At 38.1% G+C, this 27,421-nt stretch overlaps 2 protein-coding genes and 1 long non-coding RNA gene across 3 annotated transcripts in view; 2 read left to right on the forward strand and 1 right to left on the reverse strand.

The window, feature by feature from the left end:
• Positions 1-22,136, forward strand: part of LOC116404539 — a 28,372-nt gene extending 6,236 nt beyond the window's left edge. The window contains exon 2 of the long non-coding RNA XR_004217385.1: positions 22,084-22,136. This is a non-coding gene — a long non-coding RNA (uncharacterized LOC116404539). The remainder of the gene's footprint in view (positions 1-22,083) is intronic.
• On the reverse strand, positions 1,336-17,561 carry LOC116404535 (E3 ubiquitin-protein ligase UPL6-like). The gene is made up of 6 exons (XM_031887168.1): positions 17,435-17,561; positions 17,122-17,247; positions 16,775-16,873; positions 12,772-12,839; positions 2,530-2,610; positions 1,336-1,480 (listed from the first exon to the last, which is right to left on the reverse strand). The coding sequence occupies exons 1-6, from the start codon at positions 17,468-17,470 to the stop codon at positions 1,462-1,464; spliced, it is 429 nt and encodes a 142-aa protein (XP_031743028.1). The 5' UTR covers positions 17,471-17,561; the 3' UTR covers positions 1,336-1,461.
• Positions 12,860-14,880, forward strand: LOC116404533. The gene is made up of 2 exons (XM_031887166.1): positions 12,860-14,571; positions 14,774-14,880. Exons 1-2 carry the CDS (start codon positions 13,020-13,022, stop codon positions 14,803-14,805), a joined length of 1,584 nt encoding a protein of 527 aa, XP_031743026.1. The 5' UTR covers positions 12,860-13,019; the 3' UTR covers positions 14,806-14,880.
• Positions 22,137-27,421: the final 5,285 nt, after the last annotated feature.

A 27,421-nucleotide genomic window follows, 5' to 3' on the forward strand; every position in this document is an offset into this window, starting at 1 on the left:
AGGCAGTGTACAGTCTTGCCAAAACGTTCCTAAGAAAGGATCATCAAAACCCATAACTTTAAATTCTTCAAAAATAATGGAATTAAGTCAAGGCAGTACAATACGAAACAAAAACTCTAACCAACGATAAGAAAGAAATAAACCTTCACCCGTGATCCTTGCAGTCCATTCGGGGTTCAGCACTGGACTTGATCGAGAACAATCAGTTCCAAGATGCAGGTTTCGGCATAGACGATGATTTTCCAAAAAGTGAAATGAATTTTTTGGAAATGGGTTGTAAAGAATTTGTTTCGAGAGTGGGCAAAATTCTGGCCGGCGTGGAGAAAAGGAAAGACATGGGGCTCCAATTCTAGGGATCTTTCTCAATGATTGTTGGAAGAACAAAGAGTTTGTGAGGACATTTAAGGGCAACGACAAGAATGGCACAATGTTAAATCCCAAAAGACTAAATGGCCAATTGAATGTTTAAGCAAATTGATATGCCTGTTAGGTGTTTTCTTGCTTCTTTACATAAATGGGGTAGAAAGAGTAGAACGATAACATAGTTCACTTTGTTCTTCTCTTTACAAAGTAGCCAACGACTTAAAAGAAAGACATTGCACAAATAGATACATATAAGTCTTAACTAGTCTAATAGCACCCTCCATTCATCTTCCCCTACACTGGCTATGGTATCAAAATTTTCAATTAAGTAATACGTCTACTAACGAACTTGAAAACAAAACACATCACACTAAAAAACACAAACATCACTTTAACCCAACAGAAGCAACTCTTTTTACCCTTGCACTCACTATCACATTACTATCATATTTGTCAACTGTCAAACTAACTCTTTTAAGTTATTTAGTGTGACTACAAAGTTATGAACACCATAATCTTAATTAAAACCTTTTAATAAATAAATGCCAAGTTACTACTCAAGAATGGCAAGGAATTCAAAAAACATGACAGCTATCCTAATTGGTTGAAAATGAGAAAAAGAAGACAACCTGTTTGGACTACAAAGCCAGCAGATATGATTCCTCAAATTTGACCATTCACTCTCCATACTCTACAAGTCTTCAAGCACATGATGCTGCCTACTTTCAGATGAGCAACATCATTCCGATCTTAACAGTCAGAAGAGCAAATCAAATCAATCCTAGCATATTCACAAATCACAACTAAAAAGTACAAACATTACAAAATAAAACATGCAGCGATATCAACAAGCATTCTGATAAATAATTAGCCAATTAATTGACATTACAAAATAAATAAAGAAAAAAATCATTGGAAAGATCACTGCTTAAATGAAATTTGAAATATCTCCCAATAGTTTTGATCGGTTGCCCGAGTTGTGAGAGTGATCGGTTGATATTGCGTGCTTCCTTCAAGCGCTCCCCAGCTGCACCTGTTAGCTTCTGCCTCCGGAACCAGGTAAATCAATAAGATTTATTCTACTTGTTTTAAAGCTACTTAAACCATCTGCCAGTCTCTGCACAATAAAGTACTAGTCAGAAATGTACCTTGTCTCATACTGAGTTACTTTTTCACATGATTTTTGCTAGCAGGATAAATTAGTTTAAGCTCTAGAAGGGAGTTACTTTTTCACATGATTTTTGCTAGCAGGATAAATTAGTTTAAGCTCTAGAAGGAACCAACTTATCCCCTTAAGGGAAACCAAAACAAATAATTAAGAATAATGAGGATACGAAGTGGTCCTCGAGAGTAACCAGTTACAAACCTAATGAAAAAAGCAAGATACAATTGTTATATTTCTGAAGTTCAGTTTTTCTTTAAGCCAACTTGAGACAAGAAGTAACCAACTGATGTGTAATGAAAATACTCACTTCAGAAATTTCTTTTGGTTTTCCACTGAGAAACTTTTGATAACTTCCCAAAACATCTAAAAATTCAAATTCTGAAGTTCCCACATTTGGTTTTTCAATCCAGCAGAAGCATAAAAGAACATCATTAAAAAAGTGAAGATATTTCTCCGTTTCCTATCACAAATTTCTTGATCATGGTTGTGCCTGACCAAACAGAGCATTACAAACAATACAAGTCCAAAGTTTGTTTTCATAGTCATAGAAACATAAGAGAGGACTAGAAGTCTGAATAATGGTAATCAATTTATCACCCAGTTTCAAACACTAATACAGGCATATACATTGTATGAATTCGAAATTAATTGAAAAATATTAAAAAGAATCTAAACGATGACCAACTCCCTAAACTCCAAAGACTTCAAAACCATCTCCCAATTACCCGGGTGAGATCTTCCAACATCATCTACAATTATGAAATTTAATTGACTTGACATCACAATTCCGATTGCACTACAATAAATCTAGTATTCGATATCCTAAACCAAGAATTGTTCAACCTCCAAAGGAAGATTAATTGTAACTAATCTTCTTGCAAGATTTCAAATTTTCAAAATTTTGTCGAACACAATATGCAAAACAATTACGCAAAACAATTACGCAGAAAAGAAAAGAAACAAAAATACATATATAGAAAAAAGGGTTTAATAGAACTTACCCTATGATAACCACTTGAATAAGTAGTATGTGTCCGTAGCTCATCAACATCCAAGCTGTCCAGTGAACCTGATATTGAAAGCTGAAATGAAATAGACCAGTCAAAGACAGCAACTCGATTGTCTTACTGACCGAACCAAGTTGGCTCTTTGTTTTTTTATGGGATTTTTCTAATGTATATTGCATGTGTTGTTTGTTTTTTTATAGCTCTTGATTGTCTAACCTTTTTACGTTTTGCATTTGCAAGTCTCTCTTTTGTTTCTTTGGTATGCAATGTGGTAACAAGGTCTTGCTAGAACCGGTGGGCTAACCTTTCTATGGTTCTAAACTTAGTTTCTAAGTTTGACTGCTCCCTTCGGAGTGACAACAAGCCTCGTTTTCCCCCTACTATGGAACGGGGAGGATTCCTCCTCTTTTCAAAGCCCTCGTCAAACTCAATGCTAAGTTTGACTGCTCCCTTCGGAGTGACAACAAGCCTTGTTTTCCCCCTAATGTGGATCGGGGAGGATTCCTCCTCTTTTCAAAGCCCTCATCAAACTCGATGCTAAGTTTAGAACGCTAAGAGTAGGTGGTTTGGTTTTGGTTAGGCCAAAAGTAAAGTTTTCTGCTAAAAGCTCTGATAGTTAGGGAACTCAACACATTCTACTTGACCGAACCAAGTTGGCTCTTTGCTTTTTTATGGGATTTTTCTAATGTATATTGCATGTGTTGTTTGCTTTTTTATAGCTCTTGATTGTCTAACCTTTTTACGTTTTGCATTTGCAAGTCTCTCTTTTGTTTCTTTGGTATGCAATGTGGTAACAAGGTCTTGCTAGAACCGGTGGGCTAACCTTTCTATGGTTCTAAACTTAGTTTCTAAGTTTGACTGCTCCTTCGGAGTGACAACAAGCCTCGTTTTCCCCCTACTATGGAACGGGGAGGATTCCTCCTCTTTTCAAAGCCCTCGTCAAACTCAATGCTAAGTTTGACTGCTCCCTTCGGAGTGACAACAAGCCTTGTTTTCCCCCTAATGTGGATCGGGGAGGATTCCTCCTCTTTTCAAAGCCCTCATCAAACTCGATGCTAAGTTTAGAACGCTAAGAGTAGGTGGTTTGGTTTTGGTTAGGCCAAAAGTAAAGTTTTCTGCTAAAAGCTCTGATAGTTAGGGAACTCAACACATTCTACTTGACCGAACCAAGTTGGCTCTTTGCTTTTTTATGGGATTTTTCTGATGTATATTGCATGTGTTGTTTGTTTTTTTATAGCTCTTGATTGTCTAACCTTTTTACGTTTTGCATTTGCAAGTCTCTCTTTTGTTTCTTTGGTATGCAATGTGGTAACAAGGTCTTGCTAGAACCGGTGGGCTAACCTTTCTATGGTTCTAAACTTAGTTTCTAAGTTTGACTGCTCCCTTCGGAGTGACAACAAGCCTCGTTTTCCCCCTACTATGGAACGGGGAGGATTCCTCCTCTTTTCAAAGCCCTCGTCAAACTCAATGCTAAGTTTGACTGCTCCCTTCGGAGTGACAACAAGCCTTGTTTTCCCCCTAATGTGGATCGGGGAGGATTCCTCCTCTTTTCAAAGCCCTCATCAAACTCGATGCTAAGTTTAGAACGCTAAGAGTAGGTGGTTTGGTTTTGGTTAGGCCAAAAGTAAAGTTTTCTGCTAAAAGCTCTGATAGTTAGGGAACTCAACACATTCTACTTGACCGAACCAAGTTGGCTCTTTGCTTTTTTATGGGATTTTTCTAATGTATATTGCATGTGTTGTTTGTTTTTTTATAGCTCTTGATTGTCTAACCTTTTTACGTTTTGCATTTGCAAGTCTCTCTTTTGTTTCTTTGGTATGCAATGTGGTAACAAGGTCTTGCTAGAACCGGTGGGCTAACCTTTCTATGGTTCTAAACTTAGTTTCTAAGTTTGACTGCTCCCTTCGGAGTGACAACAAGCCTCGTTTTCCCCCTACTATGGAACGGGGAGGATTCCTCCTCTTTTCAAAGCCCTCGTCAAACTCAATGCTAAGTTTGACTGCTCCCTTCGGAGTGACAACAAGCCTTGTTTTCCCCCTAATGTGGATCGGGGAGGATTCCTCCTCTTTTCAAAGCCCTCATCAAACTCGATGCTAAGTTTAGAACGCTAAGAGTAGGTGGTTTGGTTTTGGTTAGGCCAAAAGTAAAGTTTTCTGCTAAAAGCTCTGATAGTTAGGGAACTCAACACATTCTACTTGACCGAACCAAGTTGGCTCTTTGCTTTTTTATGGGATTTTTCTAATGTATATTGCATGTGTTGTTTGTTTTTTTATAGCTCTTGATTGTCTAACCTTTTTACGTTTTGCATTTGCAAGTCTCTCTTTTGTTTCTTTGGTATGCAATGTGGTAACAAGGTCTTGCTAGAACCGGTGGGCTAACCTTTCTATGGTTCTAAACTTAGTTTCTAAGTTTGACTGCTCCCTTCGGAGTGACAACAAGCCTCGTTTTCCCCCTACTATGGAACGGGGAGGATTCCTCCTCTTTTCAAAGCCCTCGTCAAACTCAATGCTAAGTTTGACTGCTCCCTTCGGAGTGACAACAAGCCTTGTTTTCCCCCTAATGTGGATCGGGGAGGATTCCTCCTCTTTTCAAAGCCCTCATCAAACTCGATGCTAAGTTTAGAACGCTAAGAGTAGGTGGTTTGGTTTTGGTTAGGCCAAAAGTAAAGTTTTCTGCTAAAAGCTCTGATAGTTAGGGAACTCAACACATTCTACTTGACCGAACCAAGTTGGCTCTTTGCTTTTTTATGGGATTTTTCTAATGTATATTGCATGTGTTGTTTGTTTTTTTATAGCTCTTGATTGTCTAACCTTTTTACGTTTTGCATTTGCAAGTCTCTCTTTTGTTTCTTTGGTATGCAATGTGGTAACAAGGTCTTGCTAGAACCGGTGGGCTAACCTTTCTATGGTTCTAAACTTAGTTTCTAAGTTTGACTGCTCCCTTCGGAGTGACAACAAGCCTCGTTTTCCCCCTACTATGGAACGGGGAGGATTCCTCCTCTTTTCAAAGCCCTCGTCAAACTCAATGCTAAGTTTGACTGCTCCCTTCGGAGTGACAACAAGCCTTGTTTTCCCCCTAATGTGGATCGGGGAGGATTCCTCCTCTTTTCAAAGCCCTCATCAAACTCGATGCTAAGTTTAGAACGCTAAGAGTAGGTGGTTTGGTTTTGGTTAGGCCAAAAGTAAAGTTTTCTGCTAAAAGCTCTGATAGTTAGGGAACTCAACACATTCTACTTGACCGAACCAAGTTGGCTCTTTGCTTTTTTATGGGATTTTTCTAATGTATATTGCATGTGTTGTTTGTTTTTTTATAGCTCTTGATTGTCTAACCTTTTTACGTTTTGCATTTGCAAGTCTCTCTTTTGTTTCTTTGGTATGCAATGTGGTAACAAGGTCTTGCTAGAACCGGTGGGCTAACCTTTCTATGGTTCTAAACTTAGTTTCTAAGTTTGACTGCTCCCTTCGGAGTGACAACAAGCCTCGTTTTCCCCCTACTATGGAACGGGGAGGATTCCTCCTCTTTTCAAAGCCCTCGTCAAACTCAATGCTAAGTTTGACTGCTCCCTTCGGAGTGACAACAAGCCTTGTTTTCCCCCTAATGTGGATCGGGGAGGATTCCTCCTCTTTTCAAAGCCCTCATCAAACTCGATGCTAAGTTTAGAACGCTAAGAGTAGGTGGTTTGGTTTTGGTTAGGCCAAAAGTAAAGTTTTCTGCTAAAAGCTCTGATAGTTAGGGAACTCAACACATTCTACTTGACCGAACCAAGTTGGCTCTTTGTTTTTTTATGGGATTTTTCTAATGTATATTGCATGTGTTGTTTGTTTTTTTATAGCTCTTGATTGTCTAACCTTTTTACGTTTTGCATTTGCAAGTCTCTCTTTTGTTTCTTTGGTATGCAATGTGGTAACAAGGTCTTGCTAGAACCGGTGGGCTAACCTTTCTATGGTTCTAAACTTAGTTTCTAAGTTTGACTGCTCCCTTCGGAGTGACAACAAGCCTCGTTTTCCCCCTACTATGGAACGGGGAGGATTCCTCCTCTTTTCAAAGCCCTCGTCAAACTCAATGCTAAGTTTGACTGCTCCCTTCGGAGTGACAACAAGCCTTGTTTTCCCCCTAATGTGGATCGGGGAGGATTCCTCCTCTTTTCAAAGCCCTCATCAAACTCGATGCTAAGTTTAGAACGCTAAGAGTAGGTGGTTTGGTTTTGGTTAGGCCAAAAGTAAAGTTTTCTGCTAAAAGCTCTGATAGTTAGGGAACTCAACACATTCTACTTGACCGAACCAAGTTGGATCTTTGCTTTTTTATGGGATTTTTCTAATGTATATTGCATGTGTTGTTTGTTTTTTTATAGCTCTTGATTGTCTAACCTTTTTACGTTTTGCATTTGCAAGTCTCTCTTTTGTTTCTTTGGTATGCAATGTGGTAACAAGGTCTTGCTAGAACCGGTGGGCTAACCTTTCTATGGTTCTAAACTTAGTTTCTAAGTTTGACTGCTCCCTTCGGAGTGACAACAAGCCTCGTTTTCCCCCTACTATGGAATGGGGAGGATTCCTCCTCTTTTCAAAGCCCTCGTCAAACTCAATGCTAAGTTTGACTGCTCCCTTCGGAGTGACAACAAGCCTTGTTTTCCCCCTAATGTGGATCGGGGAGGATTCCTCCTCTTTTCAAAGCCCTCATCAAACTCGATGCTAAGTTTAGAACGCTAAGAGTAGGTGGTTTGGTTTTGGTTAGGCCAAAAGTAAAGTTTTCTGCTAAAAGCTCTGATAGTTAGGGAACTCAACACATTCTACTTGACCGAACCAAGTTGGCTCTTTGTTTTTTTATGGGATTTTTCTAATGTATATTACATGTGTTGTTTGTTTTTTATAGCTCTTGATTGTCTCACCTTTTTACGTTTTGCATTTGCAAGTCTCTCTTTTGTTTCTTTGGTATGCAATGTGGTAACAAGGTCTTGCTAGAACCGGTGGGCTAACCTTTCTATGGTTCTAAACTTAGTTTCTAAGTTTGACTGCTCCCTTCGGAGTGACAACAAGCCTCGTTTTCCCCCTACTATGGAACGGGGAGGATTCCTCCTCTTTTCAAAGCCCTCGTCAAACTCAATGCTAAGTTTGACTGCTCCCTTCGGAGTGACAACAAGCCTTGTTTTCCCCTAATGTGGATCGGGGAGGATTCCTCCTCTTTTCAAAGCCCTCATCAAACTCGATGCTATGTTTAGAACGCTAAGAGTAGGTAGTCTGGTTTTGGTTAGGCCAAAAGTGAAGTTTTCCCCCATTTTTTATGGGCTTTTTCTAATGTATATTGGATATGTTGTTTGATTTTTTTATAGCTCTTGATTGTCTTACTGTTTTATGTTTTGCATTGTCAAGTCTCTCTTTTCTTTCTTTGGTATGCAATGTGGTAACTAGGCCTTGCTAGAACCGGTGGGCTAACCTTTCTATGGTTCTACATTTAGTTACTAATTAAGTTTGATTGCTCCCTTTGAAGTGACAATAAGTTTTGTTAATGTCGACCCTTTTCTAAAGGGATTTAGTTCATTGTGGCTAGACAAGAGGCTTCTAACTCATGTTTGACAAGACAAATTTGTTAAAACCATCCCAGTTTCTAAAGAGTGCCTCCTATCCTTTTTTACTCTATCTAGGCTAGGTTTGGACTAAGTGCATCATAGGTAAGTCACGACAAAGCAACAAAGGAAGACAAAGCTAGAAAAGTATCCATGCACTTATTTATTATACATGCAATCAAGCATTCACAACACACATACCATTTTCTCAATCATGCATTCACATCTCAATAAGAAATAGCTAAAAGGAGCTTAAAACAAAAAAGACAGCAGCTTATGCTCAAATTTCAGCACATATACTCATCAAAATTCAGAATTTCACATCATAAACCCGAGCTCAGTGCTCAAGGGTTGCCAATCATGCTTTTTATGCAAGATCTAATTAAGCTAAGAAGGTATAATGCTCATTATTGTATGGAAAGAATTCTGAAAAATTTTGAAATTTGGGCAAAATTTGAACCCCCAAGTTTACACTAAACATGCAAGCTAAGCAAGCTATTACCCACACCCACTCAAAAAATTGCTTTTTCTGTCCTAAAAGCTTTTGAAAATCAAAGTAAATGGAGAAAAATAAGGGGGGAACTTTGGACTCCCCTGGAAGGATCGACATCCATGACTTTGGTTTGAAGCTTGCATGGATAAACCTTTTCATTCCTTTTTCATTGATTATTCATCCTTGTTCCTGAAAATCAAAGGAAATTCTCTCAATTTTATATATTACTAAAATTAGGATACATATAAGTCTTAACTAGTCTAATAGCACCCTCCATTCATCTTCCCCTACACTGGCTATGGTATCAAAATTTTCAATTAAGTAATACGTCTACTAACGAACTTGAAAACAAAACACATCACACTAAAAAACACAAACATCACTTTAACCCAACAGAAGCAACTCTTTTTACCCTTGCACTCACTATCACATTACTATCATGTTTGTCAACTATCAAACTAACTCTTTTAAGTTATTTAGTGTGACTACAAAGTTATGAACACCATAATCTTAATTAAAACCTTTTAATAAATAAATGCGAAGTTACTACTCAAGAATGGCAAGGAATTCAAAAAACATGACAGCTATCCTAATTGGTTGAAAATGAGAAAAAGAAAGTTAGCCAGACAACCTGTTTGGACTACAAAGCCAGCAGATATGATTCCTCAAATTTGACCATTCACTCTCCATACTCTACAAGTCTTCAAGCACATGATGCTGCCTACTTTCAGATGAGCAACATCATTCCGATCTTAACAGTCAGAAGAGCAAATCAAATCAATCCTAGCATATTCACAAATCACAACTAAAAAGTACAAACATTACAAAATAAAACATGCAGCGATATCAACAAGCATTCTGATAAATAATTAGCCAATTAATTGACATTACAAAATAAATAAAGAAAAACAAGCATTCTGATATTTTTCTATTTGTGCGGGCAGCCGATGTTCACAAAACAGCGTTTCGAACCCACGAGGGGCCCTATGAATTCCTTGTGATGCTGTTTGGGTTGAAACGCTCCGGCAACATTCCAATCAATCATGAGTGATGTTCTTCGCCCATATTTACGCAAGTTTGTTTTGGTTTTCTTTGATGACATCTTAATTTACAGCAAGTCCTTGGACGAGCATTTGCACCAATTGGCAATGGTTTTGGAAACTCTAGTAGCTCATCAACTGGTAGCCAACTTTAAAAAATGCCAATTTGCGGTTGACAAAATTGAATACTTGGGCCATGTTATTTCTTCAGAGGGGGTGGCAGCGGATCCAACAAAAATAGAAGCGATGGTTAAATGGCCAGCACCCAAGAACGTGAAGGAGCTAGGTGGGTTTTTTGGGGCTAACGGGGTATTATCGGAAATTCGTTGCAAACTACGGTTCTATTGTGCTGCCCCCTTGACACAACTGTTAAAAAAGGTAACTTTAAGTGGAATGAGACGACCGAGAACGCATTTCAGCAGTTAAAAGTCAGCAATGATGTCTGTCCCGATGCTAGGTATTCCTGATTTTTCACAAAGTTTTGTGCTGGAAACTGATGCTTCGGGTGTGGGTATTGGGGCTGTCCTAATGCAAAATCAACGACCAGTGGCCTTTTTCAGTCAAGCTTTACCTATTACCCATAGGTTTAAGGCTGTTTATGAACGGGAGCTTATGGCAATAGTGCTGGCTGTTCAAAAATGGCGACCATATCTATTGGGTAAGCCTTTTGTGGTGCGTACAGATCAGAAAAGTTTGAAGTTTCTTCTTGAACAACGGGCTATCGGGGGAGAATATCAGAGATGGATCGCTAAACTATTGGGGTATGATTTTGTGATTGAGTACAGGAAAGGATTGGAAAACAAAGCGGCCGATGCCTTATAGAGATTACCACCGGTATTTGAATTGGGCCTCGTAAGTATTGTGGGCGGGCTAAACCCTTCGTTTTCATCGATCAAGTGGCTGGAAATGAATCTCTTAACAATATTCGATTATCCTTGATAAATGGACAGCCAGCTCCAGATGGATATTTGCTACAAGGAGGAGGATTCACCTAATATTACTTTATTATTAGCTGAGTTCCATAACAGCCCGATAGGGGGACATCATGGTGCATTGAAAACATATCAAAGGCTAGCAAGGGAGGTATATTGGCGAGGTATGAAAGCCCATATCCGCACCTATGTTGCTGAATGTTCCGTGTGTCAGCAAGCCAAATACTTGTCTTTAACTCCGGCTGGTTTCCTTCAAGCATTACCCATTCCGGACCGTGTGTGGGAAGATATTAGTATGGATTTTATTGAGGGCCTCCCCAAATCCGAGGGTTATGATGTTATATTGGTAGTTGCGGATCTTCTTTCCAAGTATGCACATTTCATCCCCTTGAAACATCCATTTGGTGCAAAAGTGGTTGCTGCTGTTTTTATGCGAGAGATTATTCGTTTGCATGGATGCCCCTGAAGTATAGTGTCGGATCGTGGTCGTATTTTTACAAGTCTATTATGGGAAGAGTTGTGGAGGTTGTTGGAAACTCAGTTGAGATGAAGCACCACTTACCACCCCCAAACAGATGGTCAAACGGAAGTTGTCAATCGAGGGGTGGAGACGTATCTAGGGTGTTTTTCTATGAACACACCTAAACAATGGGTTAAATGGCTAGCTTGGGCTGAATTAAGCTATAATACAACAGTCCGTACAGCCACATTGATGACCCCCTTCGAGGCCCTCTATGGGCAACCACCCCCCTCTATATTACCATATGTGAAGGGCTCGAGCCGGGTGAATGATGAAGTAGACCATTTGATGAAAGAAAGAGATGAAATTTTGGGCGTTTTGAAGGCCAATTTACTGAAAGCACAGCAGCGAATGGTCAAATATGCTAATGCTAAAAGATGGGAGGTGCAGTTTGAGGTTCATGATTGGGTTTATGTGAAGTTACGCCCTTACCGACAGTCCTCTCTCAGCCGTTTTAAGCACACCAAATTAGCCCCAAGATTCATTGGTTCACTTATGATCGTGGCACGAATTCGTTTCGTTGCATACCGTTTGGCCCTTCCCAAGGAATCGCTTATACACCCAGTCTTTCATGTTTCTGTTCTTCGCAAGGTCATGGGTTCAAACAGGCCATTATTCTCAATTTCAAAAGATTTGGCTGCTGATTTGTCTATGCAAGTGTCTCCGGTAGAAGTATTGGGAGTTCGCAAAACAATAGAAAAGGAGGACAACTTAGAAGTTTTGATCCATTGGAGTGAGGGGACACTTGAAAGTGCAACGTGGGAACAAGCTGCTCTTATTCAAGAAACAGTTTCCTGAATTCCACCTTGAGGACAAGGTGGCTATTTGGGGGCGGGTAATGATAGACCTCCCATAGTAAAGGTGTATTCCCGTAGAGACAAGAATAGGAAGAAGAAAGAATGATTGAGAGTTAGTTGGTATTTTTCTATTTGTGTGGGCCCTTAGGAATGTGTTTGTTAGAGTGGGGCCAAGTATTTTGTTATTTCTCTAAGCAATTACTTAAGTTTCTTGAGTGGAAGGGTATGGGTATCTTGATTTTGGTATAGACTCTCATTAGAGAAGTGTGTAGAGATTGGGGAGCTCTCAAATCCTCCCCCACAGTTGATAAATAAAATTTTGGCTAAAGCCTTGACAAAAGCTAATGTAGAACATCCCCCTTCTTTATGTTTCTTGAGTTTTATTCTAGAGGAGGTGTTTGAATTACCATTTTTATAGTTTAGGATTAGTTATTTGAATTAACAATTTTGTATCTTGAGTTAGTTATAAGTAAACTAACTCAACCCAAGTTAGTTTAACAACTCTTGTAATCTCCAGCCTATAAAAAGGCTTCTCATTTTCATTAATAAATGATAAAAAAAAAAAGGCATTATACATAAAGATTTCCTAGCTTTGCAATTACAGCATCAAAAAGCAATGTACAGTTCAGATGAGACTTTATTCCAGTATAGAGTAGCTCTGTAATTGCAGATCAAGAAAGTGAATGTAGCATGGAAATCCCAAATTCAACATTTGGAAGTTAGCAATTGACAATCTCATTAGTAGGCAGTGCACCCATAATAAAATGTAAGATTTTTAGAACCCTAAAAATTCAAGTAACGTGCAACTAGTCATTGTCATGACCATCAATACTACGATTAGTGGATCAGCACAAAATACAAAACAGTAAGACAGTAAATCTTTAAAAACCTTACTTCTGTTTTAACTTGCTCAAGAAGAATGTTGCAAAAAGTATATCAACAAGAATTCCTTCAAACATGACCTACAGGAAGAAGGGTAACTAACTAAATAAAACAACCTTGTAACTAACTTGTAACTAACCTTGAGATATCAATATATAACAGTCTCCTAGCCCGAAATATGGCAGAGAATTCTTTTGAAAAATCAATCCAACTTGAATTACATCAAATTGGTATCAGAGCAGCCCCGATTCTTGGACGGAATGGCTGGCCGAAGAGTTAACAACCCTGCCACGGGGGAAAACCGTGTGCAAGAAGCGGTGGAGGAAATCACCGTCCTCTCTCCAAAGACATCAACAGTTCGCTTGCTGGCTGTTGAAGAATCTTTGGGAGATCTCCACAACAAATTTGATAAGTTGATGGAAAGTGTCGAACTGTTAAACCGAAGAGGAGAATTCCCACAGCCACCACCACGGAATGAAATTAACTTCCAAAACGACCAACGTTTTGGTGAAGCAAGAGGCCGGCGAGCAAGGGGATACGTTAGAAACATGAACAATCCACGAGGACTTCAAAGAAGGAGACCCGGTTACGCTATACAGCAACAGCTTGACGAAGACCTTCAAGAAGATCAAGAAGATTGGCAAGAAACCCAAGAAGATGATTCTTCAAGCGGGGATGAACAAGGAAACATGTGGAACTTCAATGATGAAGCACGAGCAGGAAGAAATAACCGAAGAATTGAGGCCAGAAGAGGAGAATACCACGATTATAAGATGAAGATCGACCTTCCCATGTATTATGGCAAACGAAACATAGAAGCATTCTTGGACTGGATAAAGAGTACTGAAAACTTCTTCACTTACATGGATACGCCTGAACGCAAGAAAGTCCACCTAGTAGCCTTAAAATTAAGGGCTGGTGCATCAGCTTGGTGGGATCAGTTAGAAATCAATAGACAAAGATGCGGGAAACAACCGGTTCGCTCATGGGAAAAGATGAAAAAATTGCTGAAGGCAAGATTCTTACCACCAAACTACGAACAAACTTTATACAATCAGTACCAAAACTGCCGCCAAGGTGTCCGGACAGTAGCTGAGTACATTGAAGAATTCCACCGCCTGAGTGCAAGAACAAACCTAAGCGAAAATGAACAGCACCAGGTTGCAAGATTTGTGGGAGGCCTTCGATTCGACATCAAGGAAAAGGTCAGACTACAACCATTCCGTTTCCTGTCTGAAGCAATATCATTTGCAGAAACGGTAGAGGAGATGATTGCAATTCGATCCAAGAATCTAAATAGAAGATCAGCATGGGAAACAAATTCGACAAAAAGCAAAACAAACGACCAACCTTCAACCTCAACAAAAGCAAAAGGGAAAGAGATTGATAATCAAGAAGTAGCCGTTGAAAGAAAGAAAGAACAGACGTTCAAGCCTAGTGGTCAGAACAACTACTCCCGCCCGTCATTAGGAAAATGCTTCCGATGTGGCCAAACTGGCCACCTGTCCAACAACTGTCCGCAAAGAAAAACCATTGCAATAGCCGAAGAAGGAGGACAGACAAGTGAAGACAGTATAGAAGCAGAGGAAGAAACTGAACTGATTGAAGCAGATGATGGGGAAAGGGTCTCTTGTGTTATCCAACGGTTACTAATTACGCCCAAGGAAGAAAAGAACCTGCAACGCCACTGTCTTTTCAAGACAAGATGCACCATAAACGGAAGAGTATGTGATGTAATCATAGACAGCGGCAGCAGTGAAAACTTCGTAGCAAAGAAATTAGTAACAGTCTTGAATCTAAAGGCTGAAGCACATCCAAACCCTTACAAGATAGGTTGGGTGAGAAAAGGAGGAGAAGCCACGGTCAGCGAAATCTGTACAGTCCCTCTCTCCATTGGAAACGCCTACAAAGACCAAATTGTTTGTGATGTCATTGAGATGGATGTATGCCATCTCCTACTAGGAAGACCTTGGCAGTATGATACTCAATCATTACACAAAGGGAGAGAAAATACATATGAGTTTCAATGGATGGGAAGAAAGGTAGTCTTACTCCCTATAACGAAAAAGATTAACGAAGGGTTAAGAGGTGAGAAACAGTTATTCATCACTGTTAGTGGGAAAACATGCTTAAAAAAGGGAACAAGACATCCTAGGACTGGTTGTTATTGAAAAAACCAAAGAAAAACAGGTTGAAGACATAGAACCCAAATTACAGCAGCTCCTTCATGAGTTCCCTCATATAAAGGATATCTGGTACAAATGCTCCAACTTCTTAGACGCTGATGACTACCACATTGTTGAAGGATATCTATTTAAAGGAGAACAATTATGCATCCCGCACACCTCACTACGTGAAGCCTTAATAAAGGAAGCACATTCTGGAGGGCTAGCTGGACATTTCGGACAGAATAAGACATTGGAGATCACTTCCAAACGATACTACTGGCCGCAAATAAGAAAAGACTCCAATAATTTCGTAAAAAGATGCCCCATCTGTCAAAGAACCAAAGGCTCCAGCACGAATGCAGGATTATACTCGCCACTACCCATCCGACCTCAATATGGGAAGATTTATCAATTGACTTCGTGATTGGATTACCAAAAACACAAAGACAATTTGACTCAATAATGGTCATGGTGGACAGATTCAGCAAAATGACACATTTCGTAGCATGCAAAAAGACAAATGATGCAATCTACATAGCCAACCTCTTCTTTAAAGAAGTAGTACGACTACATGGAGTACCTAAAAGCATAGTATCAGACAGAGATGTCAAGTTCCTGAGTCACTTTTGGCGAACACTGTGGAAGAAGTTTGACACAACACTGAAATTCAGCACCACAGCCCACCCACAGACAGATGGACAAACTTAAGTAACAAACAGGACCCTCGGTAATCTGCTACGCTGCCTTAGCGGGTCAAAACCAAAACAATGGGATCTAGCATTAGCTCAAGCTGAATTCGCCTTCAATAATATGAAGAACAGATCAACAGGAAAGTCCCCCTTCGAAGTAGTTTATACCAAACTACCACGATTAACCTTTGATCTCACTACACTCCCCACAACCGTGGATCTCAACAACGAAGCAGAATGCATGGCAGAAAATATCAAAAAACTACACAAGGAAGTCCATGATCATCTTATACAGACAACAGACTCCTACAAAAAGGCAGCAGATAAAAAAAGAAGACAAGCCCACTTCAATAAAGGAGACCTAGTAATGGTACACCTGAAAAAGAGCAGATTTCCTACTGGCACCTACAACAAGCTGAAAGACAGACAAATTGGGCCATTCCCTATATTAGAGAAATACGGAGATAATGCCTTCAATATCGATCTACCACAAGACATACACATACACCCAGTCTTCAATGTTGCTGACCTAAAGCCATACCATGCACCAGATCGTTTCAGGCTTGCTGACTGATGGACTCTGGGACGAGTCCATCCTTATGGGGGTGGAAAGATGTAAACTATAGCTAGTTAGTTAGTAAAAATCCCTAACTAATTAGAAATACAGCTGTAACTAACTTCCTAAAACAGTCTTGTAACTAACTAAATAAAACAACCTTGTAACTAACTCGTAACTAACCTTGAGATATCAATATATAACAGTCTCCTAGCCCGAAATATGGCAGAGAATTCTTTTGAAAAATCAAACATGACCTACAGGAAGAAGGGTAAAACAACAACAACATCCTGTCAAAAATCATTTAATGTGATTGAGATCTTTTAGCATGACTGCTTGAGAACTTTTAGCACAACCAGGCAGCAACTTCAATAACAGAAAAACATGCATAATGTAGGAAGACAGCAGATTTCAAATTATGACATTGTATTTATGAATGTCAGGCGATTCATTGATGTTCCAAAATTCAACCAAAGTATGGGGTGAAAGATATATAAGAATCTTCCATGATAAGGCCAAGACCAGGATATCCTTATCCAAAAAAAGAAAAAAACTAATCAACCAAAGTAATTTCCATGTATGATTGGGAATTATGGCCATACCTTTGCCAAAAGAACTTCGAGGAAATGGAAAAACTGGAGATGTTGCTCATGTATCATTCCCGAACCAGGATTGGGGTAGAGCAAATGGTCAGCAATTTGCTGGATTACCAAGCAGAAAATAACTTATATTAGAAAAAATGAACAATACATACCCACATATTACTGAAATTTTATGAAATAGATTTCAAGCAACCAATTTTTATATTGAAATGTGATCTCACAACTATTTTTATTTTGAAAAGCGATTTCAAACAACTATGGCTATCTCATCACGCTTCATGTTATCCAATAATACTACAGGATTAACAAAGCCATGCCATGCTAATAATAAGGAATGTCGTGATAACCTTAAATAAACCATACTGCACGTCAAAGGCTGCCCGTGTAATGTTCTCCATGACATCTTTAAAAATACCACCACCATCAATTCCTGCCTCCTCAACTCCAAATTCATTAACAAAAGACACACGTATCTGCATGCAGAAAAGTGAAGCAATTGACCCAACACAAACAAGAAAAAACTAATAAACAATTACAAGTAACTCTGCAACTATAGGATGCAGAAGAGGGAAGGGGTCGTTTTCACGAGGGCAAAGAAAAAGATAGAAAAAAGTAAGATAACAATTTCATTTTTCATAAATCATGGAAGTCTGAAATTACCGATCCTCGAAGATCAACTTCAGACAATGCACTCATCTGACTGAAAGCATCTTCCAATATATGATTTCGTCGAATTCTAAACCAGTTTCTGGCAAAAACAGCAAGAGATCCATTCCTTTGCCTAGCTGCTGCTAGTTGTGTCTGTGAAATGAGTTATAGAGAAAGTAACCATAAATAAAAAATATCTTACATATTTCTATAACTAACAGTCATCCAAGAAATTCAATATTGTGGATAAGGAAACCAAAAAAATAACTTGCTTACAGTGAAAATCTTAACCCTGCTAGTAAACGGTACTAAAAAGGGAACTCGCTTGTGTATATCATTTGCTCTGGTATTTTCTATCACTGCCTACAAAGAAACAAGGCCAAGTAAATAATTAGAATTACGATCAGATAGTGGTTTCTCTCATGGAAATTCCATTGCAAAATGGAAGGTTCACTTGGTCTAGAGACGGTAATTCTCCTTGAAGATCATTATTAGACTGATTCTTCATAAATCAGATGTGGGATATTTGTTTTGAAAATTCTCGGGTTTCTCGAAAAGCACGCATCTTCTCGGATCACTTTCCTTTATTCTTGGAGGCTGGTTCTTTTCTTTGGGGTCCCTCTCCTTTTCGGTTTTGTAACAGCTGGTTGGTGTCCAGTGATTCTAATCAGATTATTGTTGAAACAGTGAGCAACTCTAACTTCCAGGGATGGGCTGGTTTCATTCTTCATGAGCAGTTGAGATCAGTTAAATTGGCAGTAAAAGCTTGGAATATTGCTGCGCAAGCTAAGGTAAAAAAAAACAGAGAAATCCTTGATGTCAAAATTAGAAAAATATGATTCTGTGGCTGAGTTGATTGGATTAAATCAAGAAGAGTTGAATTCTAGAGCTGCTTTGCAAGCGGAATTACTTAGTATTTATCAAAACGAAGAGCGTAATTTTATTCAGAAGAGTAAACTCAATTGGCTTTCTTCGGGTGATGAGAATACGGGCTTCTTCCACCGGTTTCTAAATGCGAAAAAAAGAAGGAACCTCATAACGAAACGACCTAAAACATGCTCAAAACGTGTCTAAGTTTCACTTGAACTTTCAAAATGACCTAAAACAGCTTACGTGTAGGTTCGTAACTCATAACCTACGAAAAAAGTTCAAACATTGTGAAAAAAGCACTACAAGACCCAAAATGGCAACCAAGTGTGTAAGTGCAACAAACTTAATTCAAACCAACCTAAAACGTGCTCAAAACGTGTCTAGGTATTACTTGAGTTTTCAAAACGACCTAGCAAATCCTAAGTGTAAGTTCGTAACTCATAATCTACCAAAAATGTTGAAAAAAGCATTTCAAGACCAAAAATGACAACCATGTGTGTAAGTGCAACAAACTCAATCTAACCTAAAATGAATTCAAAACGTGTGTAAGTATCACTTGAATTTTCAAAACGACCAAGCAATGCTTAAGTGTAAGTTTGTAACTCACAACCTACCAAAATTTCAAAATGTGTGAAAAAAGTACTTCAAGACCCAACATGTCAATCAAATGTGTTTTAAACTTAGTTTCAAACCAACCTAAAACGAGTTCAAAACGTGTCTAAGTTTCACTTGAACTTTCAAAACGACCTAAAACAGCTTACTTGTAGATTCATAACTCATAACTTACGAAAAAAGTTCAAATAGTGTGAAAAAAGCACTACAAGACCCTAAATGGCAACCAAGTGTGTAAGTGCAACAAACTTAGTTTCAAACCAACCTAAAACGTGCTCAAAACGTGTCTAGGTATTACTTGAGTTTTCAAAACGACCTAGCAAATCCTAAGTGTAAGTTCGTAACTCATAATCTACCAAAAAGGTTGAAAAAAGCATTTCAAGACCAAAAATGACAACCAAGTGCAACAAACTCAATCTAACCTAAAATGTATTCAAAACGTGTGTAAGTATCACTTGAATTTTCAAAACGACCAAGCAATGCTTAAGTGTAAGTTTGTAACTCACAACCTACCAAAATTTCAAAAAGTATGAAAAAAGTACTTCAAGACCCAACATGTCAACCAAATGTGTGTAAAACTTAGTTTCAAACCAACCTAAAACGAGTTCAAAACGTGTCTAAGTTTCACTTGAACTTTCAAAACGACCTAACAAATATTCAATACAAGTTCATAAGTCATAACCTAGCAAAAAGTTCAAAATTTTTTAAAAAGACACTCCAAAACCCAAAATGTCAAGTGTGTAAGTGCAACGAACTTAGTTCTATACAAACCTAACAAGTATTGGAAACACGTATAAGTTTTCAAACACCCTAACAACGCTTAAGTGTAAGTTTATAACTCATAACTTACCAAAAATTTCAAAAAGTGTGAAAAAAAATCTTTCAAGACTCAAAATGGCAACCATGGCTGTATGTAAAACTAACTTAGTTTGTAACAACCTAAAAGGTGTTCAAAAAATGTTTAAGTATCACTCGAACCTTAAAAACGACCTAATAATGCTTTAGTGTTACTTCATAACTCATAACCTACCAAAAAGTTCAAAAAATGTAGAAAAAGCACTCCAAAATCCAAAATGGCAACCAAGTGTGTAAGTGCAACAAACTTAGTCTCAACTTTAAAATTAGTGCGAGTTGGGAAATGTATTAACTCAAGCATGATGTAAAAACTTGAAACGACTTAAATATTTATTCACCATCACATAAAAACAGTAATTAAATATAGATAACATGTGTAAATAAAGGGAGAATCACCTTTCTAGCAGTAGCTTTAGAGTAAGACCAAACACCATCCTCCTACTTGTAAATCTGCTCGATTGTCTACTTTGTTCTACACTCGTCATTTCACCGTCTCAGGCCATCCATTGAATTGGCCACCCAGCCTTGGCATACAAGAGTATGTCTCAGCCTGTTAACAAATACCACTAAAACTAAGCAAGACGAAGAAAAAAGTTTTCAAAAAATTACCTAACTTTTAGGTCTTCATGTGACCTTTAAGTACTTCTGTTTTCTCCTTCAACTCTTTGACAGATTGCTGAAATTATGTGTTTCTGCAATGTTTACCAGAACATGAAAGATTCATTACGAAAATAAATACCATGAATACAAACCATGAAGAAATAGTAAAACAGTCAATACAAGAAGAAAAAAGTTCACTTGAAAACGACCTAAAACAGTATCACTTGAACAAAATGTGTCTAAGTATCACTTGAACTTTCAAAACGACCTAAAACAGCTTACGTGTAGGTTCGTAACTCATAACCTACGAAAAAAGTTCCAATAGTGTGAAAAAAGCACTACAAGACCCAAAATGGCTACCAAGTGTGTAAGTGTAACAAACTTAGTTCAAACCAACCTAAAACGTGCTCAAAACGTGTCTAGGTATTACTTGAGTTTTCAAAACGACCTAGCAAATCCTAAATGTAGGTTCGTAACTCATAATCTACCAAAAAGGTTGAAAAAAGCATTTCAAGACCAAAAATGACAACCAAGTGCAACAAACTCAATCTAACCTAAAATGTATTCAAAACATGTTGAGCCAACAAAGATACACACCAGCAAACTTTTGAACATAGGACCCTCCTAAACTACTCACTTTTGAACATAGGACTTCCTCAACTATCTACTCACTTCTGAACATACAACCTTGATAGAACACTTATGTACTGTTTCTATTATATTGATATTTGAGACTTAAAGTTGCAATAGAAAGAAAATTACAGAGAAATTACAAACAACAAGCAAAGAAACCCTCCTAATCCAAAACAGAAATAAACACAATTCAAAATACTACAATTAAAACCAGAACAATTCTGGCAGGCCCTTCCTTTTACTAAAAACTGCCTGCCCTTTCCCATCTCCCTCTCATCCATTTAACTTCCTGTTTTAGATAACTGTCATCCTTTTGAATAAGTAACTGTGTTGATTACTAACGTGCCTTACTTTCCTTTCTTCTATTATAAGTAAAATAACAATGGTGGTCTAACAGACCTCCTAAACTATCCACTCTAGAGCATGTTAAATCACCAATTCATCCAAAAACTAATGACGTAAATGTAATATTATATCTTCAACGTAAATGTAAATGTAAACTAATGACACTACAAGTGATTTTGAAACTAAGACATTGAAGCAGTCTGTTAGGAAGGGTGATGGAACCAGCAAGAGTGGGGGGAGTTCTTTAAAACAATCAGAGGTCAAGAGAAAGAAGGGATCAGCTAAATCTATTTCTGGAAAAAACGTGAAAAGATTGTCAGGTGATGATGATAAAAAGGAAACCACACCTGTGCTGAAACCAGCCTCCAAAAATTGGAAGTAAATCAAAGGATCAAGGCACTCTTGAAATTGGAAGTAAACTTGGTAGCACAGGTCCAAAAATCGCTGGCAAGTCGAAGAATGATGATGCCGAATCCAACAAGACTAGCAAATCTAAGGACGATGAGACATCCACACCTGCCGCTGTTGCAAAGTCCAACAAGCAAGATGTATCGAAGACGGGGAAGTCCAAACAAGAAACCCCAAAAACTCCTGTTTCAAAAGGCAAGTCTACCAAAACAGGCGATAAGTCTAATAATACCAATCTCTCCACCAAGGTTAAGTTCACATCTTCAAAAGCAAAAGAAAAAGAAAGTGGAGATGTGAAGCATTCATCAACTTCTGGGAAAACAATGGAGAACCCAAAGGGAAAGTCACTAAATTCATCCAATGATCAGGGCAGTGAATCCAAGTCAGGAAAGAAAAGAAGAAGAGAGTCAAAAGGTTGATAACCACGTCTATTCCAAAAAGGTTGGAGTTGTCTATTCTTGGCTCAGTTTGCACCACATATTTGCAAATTCTACTATGAGTAGTTCTTGGCAAACTTGATCTCTGGATCTGATGATGTCTCTCATTGGCACATTTTCGAGATTGTCGTATATTCTTAGTTAGGTAGGTTAGCAGCAATTATAGGAGTGTGGCAGTTCTCTTTGTAGTTGTTTGGCGCTATTCATGTCATCTGTGGGAGGTAAATGACCAATAAAAAATAATACGCAATAAAAAAGAATCAGAAAGAAAACAATATGCATTTTTGTTTTCAAATTCTTGGTGAAATCACAATTCAGAAATGAAATTTGGTTCATTCTCCACGATAATATGGTGACCTAAATAACATAAGTTTCAGAGTCATGGGAGATTAAAAGCCTTGCTAATTGCTCAAACTCTGAATGCAAAGGCTTTTCCCATGTGAAGGAACCCAGAGAACCAGCCAAAGCAGCATGCTTCTTCCCAATGCAAGAACATTCAGTGTATCTTCTGATTATGTACTGAATGCAGTAGGAAAAATGATATGAAGTTGTAATTCAAGCTAAGGTTTTGTTGCATAAACCAAAAACTTAAATGGATAAAACACAAAATGCATCCTATTCCCACCTTATGCCTACTACATCGCTAACAATACACTTACTGCAGCACCAAGATACAGCTTGTAGCCAAATTTCAGAAGGAAAAAATATATTCAGATTTCTGCATATCGAGAATTCGGTGAAACGCACCTGAGTTTATTTACTCAACTAATCCACAACAATTTGTGATATGAACACTCTTGGCAGAGGTCCATTGACCCCATCACCATCGGCAGCAGCATTAGAAATGAGCTGTTTCCACCAACATATTACTACATTGAACCAAGCAAGGAAGGACCAAAAACAGTGTAAATGGGACGTATGGTTACTCCATTTTCCCTGTTGTTGGGTCCAAAACTACCCATAGCTCATTCCATTTCCTCAACTGCAAACATTGTAATAGAGAAAATCAGATTTGCTACAATGAAGGCTCATTGCCATAAAAAATGCTGTCTAAGAACAGAAACGCAGAAAATAGAAGGCTGATCAAATGTGACCACAATTCTGCATATGCGCACTACAAAACAGTCTGAGAATACTATCACATCGACGGCCATATTCATAAACACAAATATGCCGACAGTTAGATCACGAACATGGGCATTTCTCACATTTCTAATCTCCTTGAAATCACAAATCCCGACGTCCTAATCTTAATAAGTACTTCTAGGTGATTTAATTAAGTCTTCAAATATCACTAAAACAGTCAGAACGATTTAAATGGAAGACCTAAAGGCAGCGCAATTAAGCAGTAACCATCAATTCAAAACAAAAGGAAAGACAGAAAGAGTTGCAATGCGTTAGTTTACTGTTTCAGATCGCTTTAGAAGGGGACCCTGCAACAATGGTGGCCTAACAGCCTCCTAAACTATCCACTCTAGACCATGTTAAATCACCAATTCATCCAAAAACTTACGAGGTAAATGTAATATTATATCTTCAACTTAAATATGCTTTTGACCATAACCAGTGGGTTTGCTGAAATTGAATGATCAATCCATAAAATAAAAATGAAGTTGGAAGTAGAAGAAATGGGAGGAAGAAAAATACCCCAAAAGTTCTAAAAGCGATATGATCTCAACAAATTGTATCATGATGAACAGATCGAACAAGCCCCAAAACAGATTTTGCAGTGGGATTCCGACTCGGATAAACTGACTCCATGCTCACCAAAACATTCCTAATAAAGGATTCAGCTTGCTATCAACATGCATCACAACCCATAACGTTAAATTCTTCAAAACCAATGCAATTAAATCAAAGCAGAAAAAAGCAGAACAAGAAGTCAAACCAACGATAACAAAAGAATAAACCTTAACCGTTGATCCTTGCAGTCCATTGGGAGGTTCAGCACCGGGGACATGATCGACAACAATCGATTCCCAGCTGCAGGTTTCGGTATCGACAAAGAATTTCCAAGGAAATGAAAATTTTGGAAATGGGTAGTCAAGAAAAATAAGGTTGAGAGGATTTTGTGTGGAGAGTGGGAAAAATTCCGGCCGGTGGGGAGAAAAGGGAAGACATGGGGTTCGGTTTACAGGGATTTTTCTTAATGATTGTTGGAAGAACAAAGAGGTTGTGAGGAGATTTAAGGGCAACCAAAAGAATGGCAGAATGTTTGATCTGGCTTGCTTCTTTATGGAAATGTCGTAGAAACAGTAGAACGATGACATAGTTCCCTTTGTTTTTCTATTCACCAAATAACCAATGACTTAAAAGAAAGACATTGCACCACATATGAGCATTAGAAAACAATATACATAAGAAAGAATAAAAAATATGCAGAAATTAAAAATGAAATTGGAAGTAGAAAAAAAATGGAACGAAGAACAATACCCCAAAATTTCCAAATGCATTATGATCATAAAAAATTTGTATCAACATGAACTGATCGAATAAGCTCCAAAATGGATATTGCAGTGGGATTCCGACTCAGATAGGCAGTGTACAGTCTTGCCAAAACGTTCCTAAGAAAGGATCATCAAAACCCATAACTTTAAATTCTTCAAAAATAATGGAATTAAGTCAAGGCAGTACAATACAAAACAAAAACTCTAACCAACGATAAGAAAGAAATAAACCTTCACCCGTGATCCTTGCAGTCCATTCGGGGGTTCAGCACTGGACTTGATCGAGAACAATCAGTTCCAAGATGCAGGTTTCGGCATAGACGATGATTTTCCAAAAAGCGAAATGAATTTTTTGGAAATGGGTTGTAAAGAAAAATAAGGTTGGAAAGATTTTGTTTCGAGAGTGGGCAAAATTCTGGCCGGCGTGGAGAAAAGGAAAGACATGGGGCTCCGATTCTAGGGATCTTTCTCAATGATTGTTGGAAGAACAAAGAGTTTGTGAGGAGATTTAAGGGCAACGACAAGAATGGCACAATGTTAAATCCCAAAAGACTAAATGGCCAATTGAATGTTTAAGCAAATTGATATGCCTGTTAGGTGTTTTCTTGCTTCTTTACAGAAATGGGGTAGAAAGAGTAGAACGATAACATAGTTCACTTTGTTCTTCTCTGTACAAAGTAGCCAATGACTTAAAAGAAAGGCACTGCACAACAAGTGACCATTAAAAAATAATATACATACGAAAGAATAAAAAATAAGCAGAAATTGGAAGTAGAAAAGAAATGGAAGAAAAATACCCAAAACTTCAAAATGCAATATGATCATAACAAATTTGTATCATCATGGACAGATCGAACAAACTCCAAAACAGATTTTGCAGTGGGCTTCCGACTCAAATAAACAGCCTCCATGCTCCCCAAAACGTTCCTAAGAAGTGACACCATTTCACAACAAGTAGCCAATGACTTAAAAGAAAGATATTGCACAACAAGTGACCATTAGAAAATAATAAACAGAAGAAAGAATAAAAAGATAAGCGGAAATTGGAAGAAGAAAAGAAATGGAAGAAAAATACCCCAAAACTTCAAAATGCAGTATGATCATAACAAATTTGTATCATCATGGACAAATCGAACAAACTCCAAAACAGATTTTGCAGCGGGCTTCCGACTCAAATAAACAGCCTCCATGCTCCCCAAAACGTTCCTAAGAAAGGATTCAGCTCCCTACCAACCAACATGCATCACATCCCATAACTTTCATTTCTTCATAAACAATGTAACTAACTCAAGGTAAAAAAAAAAAAACAGAACAAGAACACTAACCAACTTCTAAGGAATCAGCTCCCTGCCAACATGCATCACATCCCATAACTTTAATTTCTTCAAATACAAAGGATTTAACTCAAAGTAAAAAAAAAAAAACAGAACACGAACTCTAACCAACAAAAATAGAAAAACCAACCTTAACCCTTGATCCTTGCAGTCCATCGAGAGGTTCAGCACTGGACATGATCGAGAACATTCGGTTCCCAGCCACAGGTTTGGCCATCGACAAAGATTTTCAGAGGGAAATGAAATTTTTGGAAATGGGTAGTGAACAAAAATAAGGCTGAAATGATTTTGTTTGGAGAGTGGGAAAATTCTGGCGAGTGAGGAGAAAAGGGAATACATGGGGTTCGGTTTACAGGAATTTTTCTTAACGATTGTTGGAAGAACAAAGAGATGTGAGGAGATTTAAGGGTAACGACACAAATGCAGAATGTTAAATCCAAAATGGCGAAATGGCCAATTGAATGTTTAAGGAAGTTTGATCTGCCTGCTAGCTGTTTTCTTGCTTTTTATGCAGAAATGTTGAACGATGACATAGTGCATAATGTGTTTCTCTTTACAAAGTAACCAATGACTTACAAGAAAGACACCACACAACAAATGACCATTGGAAAACAATATACATATGAAAAACTAAAAAATTTGCAGAAATTGAAATTGAAATTGGAAGTAGAAAAGAAATGGAAGAAAAATACCCTAAAAGTTGCAAGTGCAATAGGATCATAACCAATTAGTATCACCATCAATAGATCGAACAAGCTCCAAAATGGATTTTACAGTGTGATTCTGACTCACATAAGCAGCCTCCAGGACTGGGAAATCGTTTCTAAGAAAGGATCATCACAACCCATAACTTTAAATTATTCAAAAACAATGCAATGAAATCAAAACAGAAAAAAAACAGAACAATAACTAAAAAATAAACCTTAACCCTTGATCCTTGATCCTTGCAGTGGATTGGAAGGTTCGGCACTCGACAAGATCGAGAACAATGGATTCCTATCAGCAGGTTTCGGCATCGACAAAGGATTTCGGAGGGAAATGATAATTTTGGAAATGGGTGGTGAAGAAAAATAAGGTTGAAACGATTTTGTTTGGGGAGTGGGAAAAATTATGGCCGATGGGGAGAAAAGGGAAGACATGGGGTTCGGTTTACAGGGATTTAACAAAGAGATTGTGAGGAGATTTAAGAGCAACGACAAGAATGGCAGAATGTTAAAACCCAAAAGACTAAATGGCCAATTGAATGTTTAAGCAGATTGATCTGCCTGTTAGTTGTTTTCTTGCTTCTTTACGGAAATGGGGTAGAAAGAGTAGAAAGATAACATACTTCACTTTGTTCTTCTCTTTATAAAGTAGCCAATGACTTAAAAGAAAGACATTGCACAACAAGTGACCATTAGAAAATAATATACAGAAGAAAGAATAAAAAGATAAGCGGAAATTGGAAGAAGAAAAGAA

Source organism: Cucumis sativus, chromosome 6 (genome assembly GCF_000004075.3).
Source record: "Cucumis sativus cultivar 9930 chromosome 6, Cucumber_9930_V3, whole genome shotgun sequence".
Taxonomy (NCBI): domain Eukaryota; kingdom Viridiplantae; phylum Streptophyta; class Magnoliopsida; order Cucurbitales; family Cucurbitaceae; genus Cucumis; species Cucumis sativus.